Here is a 16413-nt window from a genome sequence, read left to right as displayed (position 1 = left end):
TCCCCCCCTGCTCTCCCGCTAAGGCGAACGCAAGCGTCGGTCTGGCGTCAAATGTAAACAGCAATTGCACCATGCATGTGAGGTATCACCGCGAAGGTCAGAACGAGGGCAGTAATTTTAGTCGTACACCTCCTCTGTAAATCTAAAGTGGTAACCTGTAAAGGCTTTTAAAGGCTTTTAAAAATGTATTTATTTTGTCACCACTGCACGTTTGTGCGCAATTTTAAAGCATGTCATGTTTGGTATCCATGTACTCGGCCTAAGATCATCTTTTTTATTACATCAAACATTTGGGCAATATAGTGTGTTTTAGTGCATTAAAATTTAAAACAGTGTGTTTTTTCCCCCAAAAATGCATTTGAAAAATCGCTGCGCAAATACTGTGAAAAAAAAAAAAATGAAACACCCACCATTTTAATCTGTAGGGCATTTGCTTTAAAAAAATATATGATGTTTGGGGGTTCAAAGTAATTTTCTTGCAAAAAAAAATAATTTTTTCATGTAAACAAAAAGTGTCAGAAAGGGCTTTGTCTTTAAGTGGTTAGAAGAGTGGGTGATGTGTAGGACAGTTCAAAACCCCCCCAAATGACCCCATTTTGGAAAGTAGACACCCCAAGCTATTTGCTGAGAGTCATGTCGAGTCCATGGAATATTTTATATTGTGACACAAGTTGCAGGAAAGAGACAAATTTTTTTTTTTTTCGCACAAAGTTGTCACTAAATGATATATTGCTCAAACATGCCATGGGAATATGTGAAATTACACCCCAAAATACATTCTGTTGCTTCTCCTGAGCACGGGGATACCACATGTGTGGGACTTTTTGGGAGCCTAGCCGCGTACGGGACCCCGAAAACCAAGCACCGCCTTCAGGCTTTCTAAGGGCGTAAATTTTTGATTTCACTCTTCATTGCCTGTCACAGTTTCGGAGGCCATGGAATGCCCAGGTGGCACAAAACCCCCCCAAATGACCCCATTTTGGAAAGTAGACACCCCAAGCTACTTGCTGAGAGGTATAGTGAGTATTTTGCAGACCTCACTTTTTGTCACAAAGTTTTGAAAATTGAAAAAAGAAAAAAAAAAAGTTTTTTCTTGTCTTTCTTCATTTTCAAAAACAAATGAGCTGCAAAATACTCACCATGCCTCTCAGCAAATAGCTTGGGGTGTCTACTTTCCAAAATGGGGTCATTTGGGGGGGGGGGGGGTTTGTGCCACCTGGGCATTCCATGGCCTCCGAAACTGTAATAGGTAGTGAGGAGTGAAATCAAAAATTTACACCCTTAGAAATCCTGAAGGCGGTGATTGGTTTTCGGGGGCCCGTACGCGGCTAGGCTCCCAAAAAGTCCCACACATGTGGTATCCCCGTACTCAGGAGAAGCAGCTAAATGTATTTTGGGGTGCAATTCCACATATGCCCATGGCCTGTGTGAGCAATATATCATTTAGTGACAACTTTTTGTAAATTTTTTTTTTTTGTCATTATTCAATCACTTGGGACAAAAAAAATATTCAATGGGCTCAGCATGCCTCTCAGCAATTTCCCTGGGGTGTCTACTTTCCAAAATGGGGTCATTTGGGGGGGGGTTTGTACTGCCCTGCCATTTTAGCACCTCAAGAAATGACATAGGGAGTAATAAACTAAAAGCTGTGTAAATTACAGAAAATGGGAAGAGCGCATGCGCGAGAGCTCCAACATGGCCGCTTGAGCCGAGAGCTCCGCTCCACCCCGGACCGCCGAGCCGCACACCGGCCTCCTCAGCACAGTTGCGGGAACAGCAACATCACACCCGTGCAGGGGATCACCCGAGGAACAGGGGGAGATGTCTGGGCCTACGGCGAGACGCGATCTCGGCCCTCAATTCGCCTCATCTAGCGCGGACGGGAGTCCCAAGATGGCCGCCAGCACGGACGGACCACAACAACTGAAAGGCAACAACTCCAGGACACAGGAGCACAGGCCAGTACTCGCTCCCCCGACCCTGACCTATGCCCAGGCAACACAGGGACCCCCCCTAACGCCCCAATCACAACTACAAGGCCACACAAAGCCCCAGGCCACAGCAAAGGCCTCCACTGAGGGACTAAGCCTCACAGATCAGGAGCTAGGCACTCAAGCCATCCCTGCACAGGCCCACCTCCAGCTTCCAACCATCCAGCAACCAGGCTTCTCAGTAACTGACCTCACGGTACTGCAGGAAGACATGTTTGCTAAATTCTCATCCCTGTTAGAGAAAGGACTGGCTAATACTGCAAAACAGATTACAAACACTATTAAAGCGGACCTTTCCAACCTGGGTGCCAGAATTGAAGCCATAGAGGATAAGGTGGAATGCACATCCGCGAGAACCAACCAAAATGCAGCACACCTCATGACCATTCAAGATCAATTAGAGGTCGCCCTTTCTAGGATCGACGAGCTCGAAAATCGATCTAGAAGATATAACTTTCGAATCAGAGGCCTCCCCGAAACTTTTTCGGACATTCCATCCACGGTGCAGGACATTATTGCAGCCCTCATTCCTAACATACCCCCACAACGTCTGGAACTAGACAGAGCTCACAGGTCCCTCGGTCCCCCCAGACAAGATGGTTCCCCAAGGGACATCATAGTCAAGCCGCATTTTTTTGCGGTTAAGGAAGAGGTCATGCGACAATCTCGACTAAATCCTAAACTGCAACACCAGGGTCACCAGATCCAGATTTTTGCGGACCTAGCTCCTACGACTATCCAAAGACGAAGAACACTAAAACCCCTCCTCAAGGTCCTCTCCCAACGGGATATCAAATACCGCTGGACCTTCCCCTTTGCTGTAAAGTTCACTAGGCAAGACCCACTCGTTTGCGAGCCTCCAGGAAGGTGAAAGGCTGTTCCTCGCCCTCAGGCTAATCTCCCAGGAGGCGCCCATGGACTATACGTCTTCCTCCTCGGGCTCCACCAAACGCCCTTCGCCTGACAGCCCCGTATCTCCACTCTGGATGAAGGGTCCATCCAAGAAGAGCAAGGATGGGAAACCACCCTAAGGTCTGCCTTGCGCATCATTTCCCTTTAGTCTCGGTTGAGACATCTCTGGGCCAATTCCCCCCCCCAAGTTGACGGAGCTAGTGCTCCAAACCCTTTCTCCTCTTATGGACATGGAAAACCTTGCAACTTGATTCTCATCGAACTTTTTGGTCCACACACCATTTTTCTACTTTAGCAAAATTATCTCGATTTGGGAAACCGGACTCGGACACTATCCAACCTTTATCTCCACTTACTTCCCTCAAGAACCAGTTTCCCTCAGAGGAAGAAAAATTCTACAGAGAAGATCCCCCTCCACGAAGATCTCGGTCCTCAAAGATAAAGCTTGGAACACAGGACTAGAATCCCAGTTTCCATTGGGATGTGTCATTTCTTAGCCCAGTCAGAAGTCTAGGTTTATCTGATATTCTCATTTGTTTTCTCCACTTCAAGAAGGAGATCCGGTTAGCTTGACCATTAAGGCCACCCTTACTATCCGGTGAACCCCCAGGAATTCTCCCCCACATAGTCAGATAGGGGGGGTAGACTCTGGCGGAAGTACAGGGGACGGGATTCTCAGGGTCTCCGATTATACGTTCCTGTCTGGGTTATTTATAATTTCAGGTGTTTAGAGCCCGGTAACAAGGGCTCTCACTATAGTTTCCATGTTTACCGTTATGGTGTGTATATATTATGCTTCAGGTTTGACATAACAAGGGTCCGGGGTGGAACCCTTGTGCCTCCACTCGATTCCAAAGAACCTATAGAGTCCTTTGGTGTCGGAACTTCAGACGCCCCTCGGGGCGCTCTGAAGTGGTTCATTGGGGCTATAGCGGATTTCGATTCGCATAACTCCAAGGGTATTTTTTTGGTACCCATATCTTTTCATTTGTTTGTATTTGTCAGTAAGTCTCTTTTTTTTTTCTCCCCCATCTCCTCCCTTTTCTTCCTTCTAGCCGTCCGGGGGGGGGGTTCCCCCCTGACCCCTGAGTCGGTCCTGGGACTTCCCCGCTCAACCTGGCCGAAATCCGGTATGAGAAGACACCCAAGGGTAAGTGACTGCTTGATCAATGGCTTCTATCCCCCCTGCTCCTATGACTGACCTGAGTGCGAAGGGTAATGATCTCAAAATAGGCTCACATAATGTCCAAGGCCTGAACTCCCCTAGGAAACGGAGATTAGCTCTGGATCATTATAAATCACTGCGAATCGATGTAGTGCTTCTGCAGGAGACGCACTTCCCCATCCGGTACACCCCCAAGTTCCTACATGCTCACTTTCCAACATTTTATTTAGCTAATGCCCCTAACAAGACGAAAGGGGTAGCTATTCTCTTCTCCAAAAATTGCAAATTTTCACATCTCACTGACTTCAGGGATCCAGAGGGCAGATTCATCTTGGTGAAGGGTACCCTAGAAGGTGTTTTATATTCCTTCGTCTCCTACTACGCCCCAAACAAGGGCCAAGCGTAATACTTCCAGGACCTGTTCGCTGCCTTGGAACCGCTCCTGGAAGGCAAAGTCATCCTGGGAGGGGACTCAAATGTGGCGTTCGACCAGGGTCTGGACAAAACTAAGCCCCCTAGAGACCAACTCACGCGCCCAACAAAACTTAGCACTAGGATTGCCAAGATGATACACGCACAGGGCCTGGTAGACGCATGGAGGGAAATGAACCCCAACAAAAGGGACTACACGCACTTTTCTGCTCCCCACCAGTCTTACGCTAGAATTGACCACATCCTCACCCAGACAGCCCTCATTCCTTTGTACAAAAAGGCAGCAATACTGGATACCGCATGGTCGGATCATTCATTGGTTTTTCTTACTTTAAGAAATGTTCTGTCTGGGCGAGGAGGCTTCTTCTGGCGGCTAAACGAATCCCTTTTGACTGACCCTAGTCTGGTACAAGAAATAGCAAAATCTATCAAAGAATACTTCCTCTTAAATGACGTGGAGAACATATCACCCGAAACCCTGTGGGCAGCCCACAAGGCAACTATTCGAGGAGTAATAATTAGGCTAGCAACCAAATTGAAGAAGGAGCGTTTGATCGACATCCAAAGACTTGAAAAATCCTTCCTCCAACTAAAAGCGGAACACAAACGACACCCGTCTAGGACCCTTCTAAGCAAACTCGATGCCACCAGACTTGAGCTGAACCTCGCTTTAACGGCTAAAGCAGAGAAAAACCTTAGATGGTGTGGAGCCAAATTTTACTGCCACAAGGATAGATTCGGCTCAATGTTGGCATCTAAACTCTCACCTAAATTTCGCTCCCTCTCCTTCCCCAAACTGAGGATAGCAGGTCATCCCCCTACAGCAAACCCGACCAGTATTATGTCTGCTTTCCATGACTTTTATGCTAACCTTTACAACCCACCCCAATCAGATAAAGGCCCCTTAGTTAATGAATTCCTTCGAAATCTACAACTCCCCACGCTCTCAAGAGAATGTAAAGATTTAATGGAAACCCCCATTTCGGAGGTCGAAATCAGGGAGGTGATTAAAGGTCTTAAATCAGGTTCAGCACCTGGGCCGGACGGCCTCTCAGTCCCCTATTATAAAGAATATAGCGCGATCCTAGCCCCGTACCTGGCGAAGTTCTTTAACTCCAAAAAGTCAGGATCCCCCATTGAAACTCAACTAAACACAGCATTTATCTCAGTGATCCCCAAACCCAACAAAAACCATGAGGAAGTTGAGAACTATAGGCCCATATCGTTAATTAATAACGATCTCAAAATTCTAACAAAAATCCTAGCCAACCGCCTGGCGTCTTTCATCAATAGCTATATACACAAGGACCAGGTTGGCTTTATCCCTGGTAGGCAAGGTCCCGATCAAATTAGGAGAGCAATAGATATAGTATCCATCCTACAATCTAACTGGGAGGGGGGGCCAAAACAAGAAGGTATGATTCTCTCGCTGGATCTCCACAAAGCTTTCGACTCGATCGAATGGCCATATCTTTTCTCCATATTGGAGAAGTGGGGGTTCGGACCCAACTTTTTAGGAACTTTAAAATCTCTATATTCCTCACCTCAAGCGGTGATTCGTTTACAAGGTCAATACTCTAAACCCCTAACCATTACAAGAGGCACTAGGCAGGGATGCCCACTCTCCCCCCTCATTTTTGCTATCGCTATCGAAACGTTGGCGATAGCAATAAGAGCAGATCCCAACATCCATGGGGTCGCCTGCGGCGACCAGGTCCACAAATGTGGATTGTTTGCGGACGATATTCTCCTTTTTATCACGTCACCAACCACCTCCCTTCCAAACCTCTGTAAACTCCTGAAAAATTTCTCGAAGGTTACTGGACTGAAGGTCAATTATACCAAATCTTCAGCCTTAAACATTTCCCTTAAACCAACTATAGTGTCATCCCTGCAGAGTGCCTTTGAATTTAAATGGAGTGACTCGTACATTGATTATTTGGGGATAAAGCTCACAGCTAAGATAGAACTCCTTTATGCATCTAACTTTCCTCACACATACCGCAAACTAGAGGCAGACTTATCCAAATGGACTAGTGGGGGTTTATCCTGGTTAGGGAGGATTCATGCAGTCAAGATGACTTTGCTCCCCAGAATCCTCTACCTCTTTAGAGCCATTCCAATAAGCATCAATAAAGAGCACTTGAAAGCATTTCAAAGGAAAATAATTAAATTTATTTGGGGAGGGAAGGGGTACAGACTTCCACAGAGTACACTATACTTAAATAGACCACAAGGGGGTCTAGGCCTCCCGCAACTCTTTTGGTATTATCAAGCAGCCAGGCTAGCCCAGATCTCGACGGTATACGCGAAGGCTGAAAGACCGGACTGGATTCTGATTGAGAGACAGGCGATCCCTTCTTTCACTATCGATTTTCTCCTATGGGTCCCCCCCAAAAAACGTCCCCCCATTCTATCACCTATCCTCTCGCAATCCTTTCAATTATGGGATTCCCTCAGAAACCTTCAATCCATAACTTCCTACAGACACCCCCTGGCTCACATCTTCAATAATCCTGACTTTCCCCCGGGAACTGACATTAAGGCATTTCGCTGGTGGTTGAACAAGGGGCTGTACCGGATCGGACACTACTTCACATCATTGGGGCCTATCACCAGGGCCTTCTGTGTGAATCAACTAGAGATGCCTAACTCCGAGACCTTTCGTTTCCAGCAGATCAGACACTTCCTAACTCAGCTGGGAAAAGACAAACCCTCAAACCATACATTCACCCCATATGAAATGTGGTGCGGTCAGGCTACGGAGCAGAGGGGTGGAATATCCATCATCTATCAGTCACTCGCTAGTCAGTCCACCAAGACCCCATACATGATAGCTTGGGAGTCAGACCTCTCCGTGGAGTGGACCCTGGAGAAATGGAGGGTAGCCTTTAGCAGGGCATACAAGAGCATTTTGAACATCTCTCTGGTTGAGTCCAGCGTGAAGGTTATCACAAGATGGTATCTCCCGCCGGAGAGACTGGCCAAAATGTTCCCCTCCACGGATCCCGGTTGCTTCAGGGGCTGTCTGCTCAGGGGCTCCCTGGCTCATATCTTCTGGGAATGTCCAAGATTGAGGCCTTTCTGGGGCAGGATTTTCCGCATGATTAAGAAAGTTACTGGAGTACAGATCCCGAGATCCCCCGCCTTAGCTTTATTAAACGACCACTTACCTAAAACACCTAAACTGGCACGTAAATTGATTCATTTCATTTTGCTGGGAGCTAAGCTATCTATTGCCAAGGCATGGAAACAACCTAGGGTTTCCTTCAAAGCTGCTATCCGCAAAATCTCTTGGATCATGGCCCAAGAGAAACTTGCCAGCACTCTGAACAACACCAAAGAGAAATTTGAAGCCATTTGGGAACCCTGGGCCAACTTCATGGGCATTTCCCTGATTCCAGGGATTCGGCCATGAGGCGTGGGGCTGCCTCGGGGTTGGGGGGGGAGTCCTCCCGCGGATTGGCTTCTGACTACTCTTGTCTCTCTCTTCCTCTCGTCCCGCTCTCATCTCTACTCCTTTTCTTCTTCTTTCTTCTTTTTATTTATCTGTTTGATTTAACAAGTTAATGAGTTGTCTGTTTTCTTACAGGCAGCAGTAGGGAACCATGGGGGTCATTCCCCCAAGAAAAGCTTTTGACGTAGGCTTTAACGACTTTTTTAGACGTCAAGTGCCTTTTTATGTCTGGGGGGGGGGGGGGAGGACGGGGAGGGGCTGGAGAGCTCCGTTCTAGCACAGTGTGTTCCCATTCGGGGTGCTGTCGGTCTCTCCCTCCCCCCCCTTCCTCTAACCCAGCTCAATTCTCAAGGTTTTAGGGTTTAAGTGCTCGAATTTTGTACTAGAATGGTTGTAATGTACTGCCTCAGCCTAGAATCCTAATCACACCTATTCTCACAAGTTTGTAATGTACCCCCAAGGTGGTTTGATTTTCCCTGCTGTGTACTCCATTATTTAATGCTGTTGATTTGTAAGCTTTTTCCTGAAAAATCAATAAAATACTTTGAAACTAAAAATTACAGAAAATGTACCCTAGTTTGTAGACGCTATAACTTTTGCGCAAACCAATAAATATACGCTTATTGACATTTTTTTTACCAAAGACATGTGGCCGAATACATTTTGGCTTAAATGTATGACTAAAATTGAGTTTATTGGATTTTTTTTATAACAAAAAGTAGAAAATATCATTTTTTTTTCAAAATTTTCGGTCTTTTTCCGTTTATATCGCAAAAAATAAAAACGGCAGAAGTGATCAAATACCATCAAAAGAAAGCTCTATTTGTGGGAAGAAAAGGACGCAAATTTCGTTTGGGTACAGCATTGCATGACCGCGCAATTAGCAGTTAAAGCGACGCAGTGCCAAATTGGAAAAAGTCCTCTGGTCCTTATGCAGCATAATGGTCCGGGGCTAAAGTGGTTAAAAGGTGCCACACAAATTTTACAATTGATATAAAAATATCTAATGATGTATAGATACAAAAAAATAAAAAATGCATGTGTTTACATACATGATAGTTCAACATTAAAAGATATGTCCTGCACATGTACAGATCAGCAGAGACATACATCTCCCCCCACAACTATAGTTAAGCCCTTTAATATCCCAGGCCATTAAATTGTTGATATGCATACTAAAAAACATAAGTTGACAAAGAAGATGTATCAGCAATTTGATGGCCAGGGATTTTAAGGGGTCTTATCATATTTGTGGGGGGGTAGCTCTATGTCTTGGCTGCTTTGTACCCGCACATGACAACACTCTTAACCACGTGCCGACCACCTGCCGCAGATGTGCTGCGGCAAAGGTGGCTCGGCTCCGCAAATAGCCGTACCGGTACGGCGATTCGTGCACTAGCTTTCGTGGGCACGCGCACGCTCCAATTGTCCAGCGGGGGAGCCAATCAGTGGGTCCGGCAAACTCGATGTCTTATGGCTGCCCGTGATTGTTCTCCGCAGAGACAGAACGGGGATCTGCCGAAGTAAACAAGGCAGATCTCCGTTCTGTCAGGGGATGACACTGAGATCTGTCTTCCTGTTAAGCAGCAAGATGGATGTGTGTGTTTCCCCAGTTACATAGTGCCCTAATACAGGAAAAAAATAAACAGGGAACCCCTTGATCGCCCCTCGATGATAACCCCTTCCCTGCCAGTGTCATTAGTATAATGTCAGTGCATATTTTTAGCACCGATTACTGTAATAATGTCACTGATTCCCAAAAAAGTGTAAAAAATGTCAGGTGTCCGGTCTGTCCGCCGCAATCCCGCTAAAAATCACTGCACGCCGCCATTACTATTAAAAAAATAATAATAAAAAATAAAAATCCCATAAATCTTTCCCCTATTTTGTAGATGCTATAACTTTTGCGAAAATCAATCAATATACGCTTATTGGGATTTTTTTACCAAAAATATGTAGAAGAATACGTATCAGCCTAAACTGATGAAGAAATTTGTTTTTTATATATATTTTTTTTGGGATATGTATTATAGCAGAAAGTAAAAAATAGTTGTGTTTTTTTCAAAATTGGCAGTCTTTTTTTGTTTATAGCGCAAAAAATAGGCGATCAAAATACTACCAAAAGAAAGCTCTATTTGTGGGGAAAAAAAGACGTCAATTTTGTTTGGGTACAGCGTACCACAACCGCGCACTTGTCAGTTAAAGTAACGCAGTGCTTGATCGCAAAAAATGGCCTGGTCATTGAGGGGGTAAATCCTTCGAGGGGCGTTTTAAGTCATCTGTGTGCAAGAGCCTAAATCTCTGATATCGATCTGAATTTGAGAGGGATCATATGGTTTCCTTTTTTTCTATAAAGTCTTCTTAAACCAAGACTTTAAATATCTCTTCATATTTATTGGCCTGATTCTGTGGATTGAACATGCAGTGATTAGCTAAACCGCTAAATCTAAAGATATTGCGATAAATAACCAGAGAACATTTTATTTTATATTTAACTTTCTAATGTATTCATAATCAATAGATACATCAAATGCCTTAAAAAATTGCTGCATTTATTTTATACTTTAATATCTGATGTTCCTCTCTGCTCAAAGTCACACAACTAAAATTAAAAAAAACATTTCCCCTAGTACCCTCTTTTTGAGTTTCCTTCCCACTTTACATACCCTTGTTCTGTGTGTTCTCATCTTATACCCATTGCAGTCCTCCTCTAAATGTATGGGGTTGAAATATCCCAACCATTTGCTCTTCATGCTCCTAGTCTTTGCTGCCTCAATGAATTACAAGTCCCATGTATTGGGACATTATCACTGGCAGTAGACATGCACTATAATACCAAAAGTACACCTGCCTTTACAAGCACATGAACTTTAATGGCATCCCAGTCTTAGTCCGTAGGGTTCAATATTGAGTTGGCCCACTCTTTGCAGCTATAACAGCTTTAACTCTTCTGGTAAGGATACCCACAAGGTTTAGGAGTGTGTCTATGGGAATGTTTGACTATTCTTCCAGAAGCGCATTTGTGAGGTCAGGCACTGATGTGGACGAGAAGGCCTGGCTCGCAGTCTCCGCTCTAATTCATCCCAAAGGTGTTCTATCGGGTTGAGGTAAGGACTGTGCAGGCCAGTCAAGTTTCTCCACCCCAAACCTGCTCATCCATGTCTTTAAGGGACCTTGCTTTCTGCACTGGTGCAAATCATTTGGTGGAAGGGGGATTATGCTGTGGGGGTTGTTTTTCAGGGGTTGGGCTTGGCCCCTTAGTTCCAGTGAAGGGAACTCTTAAGGCGTTAGCATACCAAGACATTTTGGACAATTTCATGCTCCCAATTTTGTGGGAACAGTTTGGGGATGGCCCCTTCCTGTTCCAACATGACTGCACACCAGTGCATAAACAAGGTCCATAAAGACATGGATGAGTGAGTTTGGGGTGGAAGAACTTGACTGGCCTCAAGCCGATAGAACACCTTTGGGATGAATTAAAGCGAAGACTGCAAGCCAGGCTTTTTCATCCACATCAGTACATGACCTCACAAATGTGCTTCTGGAAGAATGGTCAAACATTTCCATAGACACACGCCTAAACCTTGTGGACAGCCTTCCCAGAAGAGTTAAAGCTGTTATAGCTGCAAAGGGTGGGCCAACTCAATATTAAACCCTACGGACCAAGACTGGGATGCGTGTAAAGGCAGGTGTCCCAATACTTTTGGTAATATAGTGTAGATGGAAAGCAGGTGTAGATTGGCCAAAACAGACCTGGCTTATGCAATAGAACTAATGAGGGGAGCCTGTGTGACCAGTGGCCCCCCAGGGGGGAAAAAAATCATAGTAACCGCTGGTCTTATGGACAGGAAATGAGTGAAAGTGAGCCCTGGAAAGCAGAGGATGAGATAAGGATCAATCAGTGGCTGCTGCAGTAAATGAAAAAAGAGAAAGGAGTGCATGTGAAAGAATTATTACTAAAACAACCTTGTTTTTATCAATTTATTAAAATACATATAACGGCAGTTCATATCTAAAAACACAACTGGGTGTCCAAGCACCATCATTTTAAAACACGAAAAACTTCAAGGGAAGTCTTGACTGCCAAACATTAATATTTAGATCGTGAACCATTACATGCTCTCCAGGTCCAAGCCCAAGTCGTCTCCAGTTTCTTCTCCTTTGGGAGTTTGATTTCTGTTATATAAAATCTAAAAATGAAATAACCCCGCTCGTCCCATACCGATGTCCACATAAACTCCATACATTGCAGCATTTTCCATCCTCCCAGAAAGAACTTTTCCCACCTGCAGGTCTTCAATGCAGACGATATTGTTCTTGAAATCTGTTTTTATCAAACTCTGTAAAGAAAAAAAAGGCACTTCATATGCTAAAACAGAACTGAGTGCATCTTTTGAGTCCGCCAAATCTCATTTTAAAACACGCAAAAGATCAAGTGTAATTCTTGACTGTGGAACCACGATATTTATAACTTGAACCTCTACACGTTCTCCAGGTCCAAGCCCAAGACTTCTCCGTCTTTTCTCCTTGGAGAGTTTATCCTCGGTTATAAATCGCATAGGAATTAGCCCAGCTTTTCCTACACCAATGTCCACAAAAACTCCAAACAATGTGGCACTTTCAACTTTCCCAGTAAGGACAGTTCCAAGCCTCAGGTCTTCAATCCTGACGATATTGGTCTTGAAATCCGATTGATCAAACGCTGTAAAATGGATAGTTTTTCAATCAGCGCAGCTTAGACATTAATTACATAACAACAGCATAAGATCATGGTGAAAGGACATGACTAAATACTGTTAGCGGTAACGTACATCTCGTGATTTTACATCATTCATTTTCAACATTTCAAATGTGTCAAACCATGTACAGTGCCTTGAAAAAGTATTCGTACCCCTTGAAATGTTCCACATTTTGTCATGTTTTGTCATGTTGGGATTTTAATTGATAGACCAACACAAAGTGGCACATAATTGTGAAGTGGAAGGAAAATGATAAATGGTTTTCAAAAGTTTTTACAAATAGATATCTGGAAAGTGTGGCGTGCATTTGTATTCAGCCCCCTTTAGGCCTCTTTCACACGGACTGTCCGTTCAGGTCCACCTGTCAGTTTTTTAGGCGAACCTAAACGGACACTCCATGGAGGTCTATGGAGCGTCGGATGTCAGCGGTGACATGTCCGCTGACATCCGACCCGCTCCGATCCGAAAAAGTGTAACGGAGGAAAACCCTACTTTTCCATCTGTTTTCGGATCGGATGACGACGGACTCTACGGTCCGTCGTCATCCGATCCCCCATAGGGGAGAGCGGCACTCTGACAGGTCCGTCGCTGCACAGTGTGCAGCGATGGACCAGTCATTTTCCTGCTCAGCGGGGATCGGCGGAGCGATCCCTGCTGAGCAAGCGGATGTTCACGGGGCGGATCAGTGTCAAAGAGCCCTTACTCTGAAACCTCTAACTAAAATCTAGTGGAACCAATTGCCATCAGAAGTCACCTAATTAGTAAATGGAGTCCACCTGTGTGTAATTTAATCTCAGTATAAATACAGCTGTTTTGTGAAGCCCTCCGTGCCTTGTTAGAGAACCTTAGTGAACAAACCGCATCATGAAGGCCAAGGAACACACCAGACAGTTCAGGGATAAAGTTGTAGCGAAGTTTAAAGCAGGGTTAGATTATAAAAAGAATATCCCAAGCTTTGAACGTCTCACGGAGCACTGTTCAATCCATCAATCGCAAATGAAAAGAGTATGGTACAACTGCAAACCTACCAAGACATGGTTGTCCACCTAAACTTAAAGGCCGGGCAAAGAGAGCATTCATCTCTGAATGCAGCCAATAGGCCCATGGTAACTCTGGAGGAGCTGCAGAGATCCACAGCTCAGGTGGGAGAATCTCTTCAGAGGACAACTATTATTCGTGCTCTCCACAAATCTGGCCCTTACTGAAGAGTGGCAAGAAGAAAGCCATTGTTGAAAGAAAGCCATAAGAAGTCCCATTTGCAGTTTGCGAGAAGCCATTTGGGGGACACAGCAAACATGTGGAAGAAGGTGCTCTGGTCAGATGAGAACAAAATTTGACTTTTTGGCCTAAAAGCAAAACGCTATGTGTGGCAGAAAACATCGCACATCGCCCTGAACACACCATCCCCACCTTGAAACATGGTGGTGGCAGCATCATGTTGTGGAGATGCTTTTCTTCAGCAGGGACAGGGAAGCTGCTCAGAGTTGATGGGAAGATGGATGGAGTCAAATACAGGGCAATCTTAGAAAACCTGTTAGAGTCTGCAAAAGACTTGAGACTGGGGCGAAGGGTTTACCTTCCAGCAGGACAACAACCCTAAACATACAGCCAGTGCTACAATGGAAAGGTTTAGATCAAAACCCTTGCACCGATCATCCCCAACTGTCTCTGTATATCCTCCTCCAGTCCCAATCTGTGTCCTCTGTGCTCCTTCAGGCTCCTCGGGCAGCCCTTTGTCCTCGATCTGTCAGAAAGGAAAGTGGAGAAAGGAGCTGGTAAATCTGTCTTTACTGGCTCCTTCCTTTTCCGAATGAACAGAGGCAGTGGTCACTTGTAACTGAGCATTGCAAACTGTGTTTACGATACTTCAGTTTATGAATGGAGAGGAGCATCTGTCTCCTGTCCATTCATCTTCAGTGCAGCTGAGACTGCAGAGACAGGGACTGGGGAATCTGTGTCCTCAGTTTCTTTCCCTCTCAAAGGGGAGATGTCAGGGGTCTGTTAAGACCCCTGATATCTCACCAAAGCCCCCCAACAGGGCTGAAATAAAAATAAAGAATTGTAATAAACTTGTAAAAGGTTAAATTGTAAAAAATAATAAAAAATAACAATTTTAAAAAACATTTATTATTTTCCTTCCACCTCACAATTATGTGCCACTTTGTGTTGGTCTACCGCATAAAATCCCAAAAAATACATTTACGTTTTTGGTTGTAACATGAGAAAATGTGGAAAATTTCAAGGAGTATGAATGCTTTTTCAAGGCACTGTAAATCCTATTTAAGTAATGTTTTTTACTTTTTATTACCCATGGGTTCAAAACTAATACATTGTATGAACATATAGTAAATAATTACTCTTTACTGTCCTTCAGATTTTTGAGGGATCAGGCTAGTGCCAGTGGGAGTAGAAAATGTCCTGGTGTCCAATGAGTAAACAATGCCCCACCTTTGATATCAGTGGGATGACTAAGTGCCCCATCGTTGGCATCAGTGGAAGAAATTCTGCCCAATTGGTGTCAGTGGGAGGAATAATGTCCCATTGTTGGTGTCAGTGGGAGGAATAATGCACCATCTTTGGGGTGACTGGGAGGAATAATGCCCCATCGTTGGGGTAAGTGGGAGGAATAATGCCCCATCGTTGGGGTACGTGGGAGAAATAAGGCCCCAACATTGGTGTCAATGGGGGGAATAATGCCCCATCATTGGTGTCAACGCGAGGAATAATGCCTCATTGTTGGTGTCTGTGGAAGGAATAATGCCCCATCATTGGGGTCAATGGGAGGATTAAGGCCCCAACATTGGTGTCGATGGGAGGAATAATGCAACGTTGTTGGTGTCAATGGAAGGAATTGTGCCATTTTGATAGTGTCAGTGGGAGAAAAAGTGCCCCATTGTTGGTGTCAGCAACAGGAATTATGCCTCAATTGTTGGTGTCAGCAACAGGAATTATGCCTCAATTGTTGGTGTCAGTGGATGCTCAAAACCAAAAAATAATTTGCGCCAGGCAAATTGCTAGTTGTGAAACTGCTGCAACCCAAATCCTGGATATTGGATAAACAATACACCATTTATATATTTGTGGTGTCAGTGGATGGAGGAGTGCCCCAAGGGCAAGATAAAAACAAGCAAAGGGTTGCATCCGGGCCCCTGGGGCGCAGTTTGGAGATAGCTGGTCTATGCAAATGTACTGTAATAAACATGGTGGTTTAAAATAATATCCGATTCTCAAATGGATACCCAAAGCTTTGATTGGTATTACCCTTACCTCAAAATTCCGTGTATCAGATTATTAGTTAAGATTCCTTCAATCCATGAAAATTATTTATAAGTTGATTCCCTGATTTATACGTCTTAAAGAGGAGGGCCAGTCAAAAAAAAAAAAAGAATTAAAAGTCAGCAGCTACAAATACTGCAGCTGCTGACTTTTAATTGGACACTTACCTGTCCCAGGGTCCAGCGATGCGGGGGATCGAAGCCCCGCTCGTCTCCCCCTCCGTTCAGTGGCGCCGGCATTGCAACTGTGGGCGCCGGGCTGTGGCTTCACAGCCTGGCACCCACTGCGCACGCGCGAGCGGCGCCGCGCACAGTGATTGGCCGCTCAGTCACCTGGGACCTGTAATGGGTCCCAGATGATTGACAGGAGGGAGGGAGCAGAGCTGAGCCCTTCCTGTGCCGAGACGGAAGTGATGTCACCAGCCCAGGCACTGAAAGAGGC

General features: G+C 45.0%; 2 protein-coding genes across 11 annotated transcripts in view; one reads left to right on the top strand and one right to left on the bottom strand.

Annotated features, from left to right (window-relative positions):
* Positions 1 to 16413, top strand: part of LOC141140669 (protein kinase C epsilon type-like) — a 358981-nt gene that overhangs the window by 295297 nt on the left and 47271 nt on the right. The gene's annotated exons all lie outside the window — the stretch shown is intronic.
* The window catches only part of LOC141140667 (S1 RNA-binding domain-containing protein 1-like), a 209076-nt gene continuing 204587 nt past the window's right edge, over positions 11925 to 16413 (bottom strand). For all 6 annotated transcript variants that reach the window (XM_073628071.1, XM_073628069.1, XM_073628070.1 and 3 more), the window contains one exon: positions 11925 to 12659. In XM_073628071.1, coding sequence (XP_073484172.1) covers positions 12367 to 12659 — 293 coding nt within the window. In that variant the 3' untranslated portion in view covers positions 11925 to 12366. The remainder of the gene's footprint in view (positions 12660 to 16413) is intronic.

The sequence above is a fragment of the Aquarana catesbeiana genome, linkage group LG04 (assembly GCF_042186555.1).
Source record: "Aquarana catesbeiana isolate 2022-GZ linkage group LG04, ASM4218655v1, whole genome shotgun sequence".
NCBI lineage: Eukaryota > Metazoa > Chordata > Amphibia > Anura > Ranidae > Aquarana > Aquarana catesbeiana.
The sequence above is the reverse complement of the archived record's forward strand: the minus strand, read 5'-3'. Positions and strand labels throughout refer to the sequence as shown.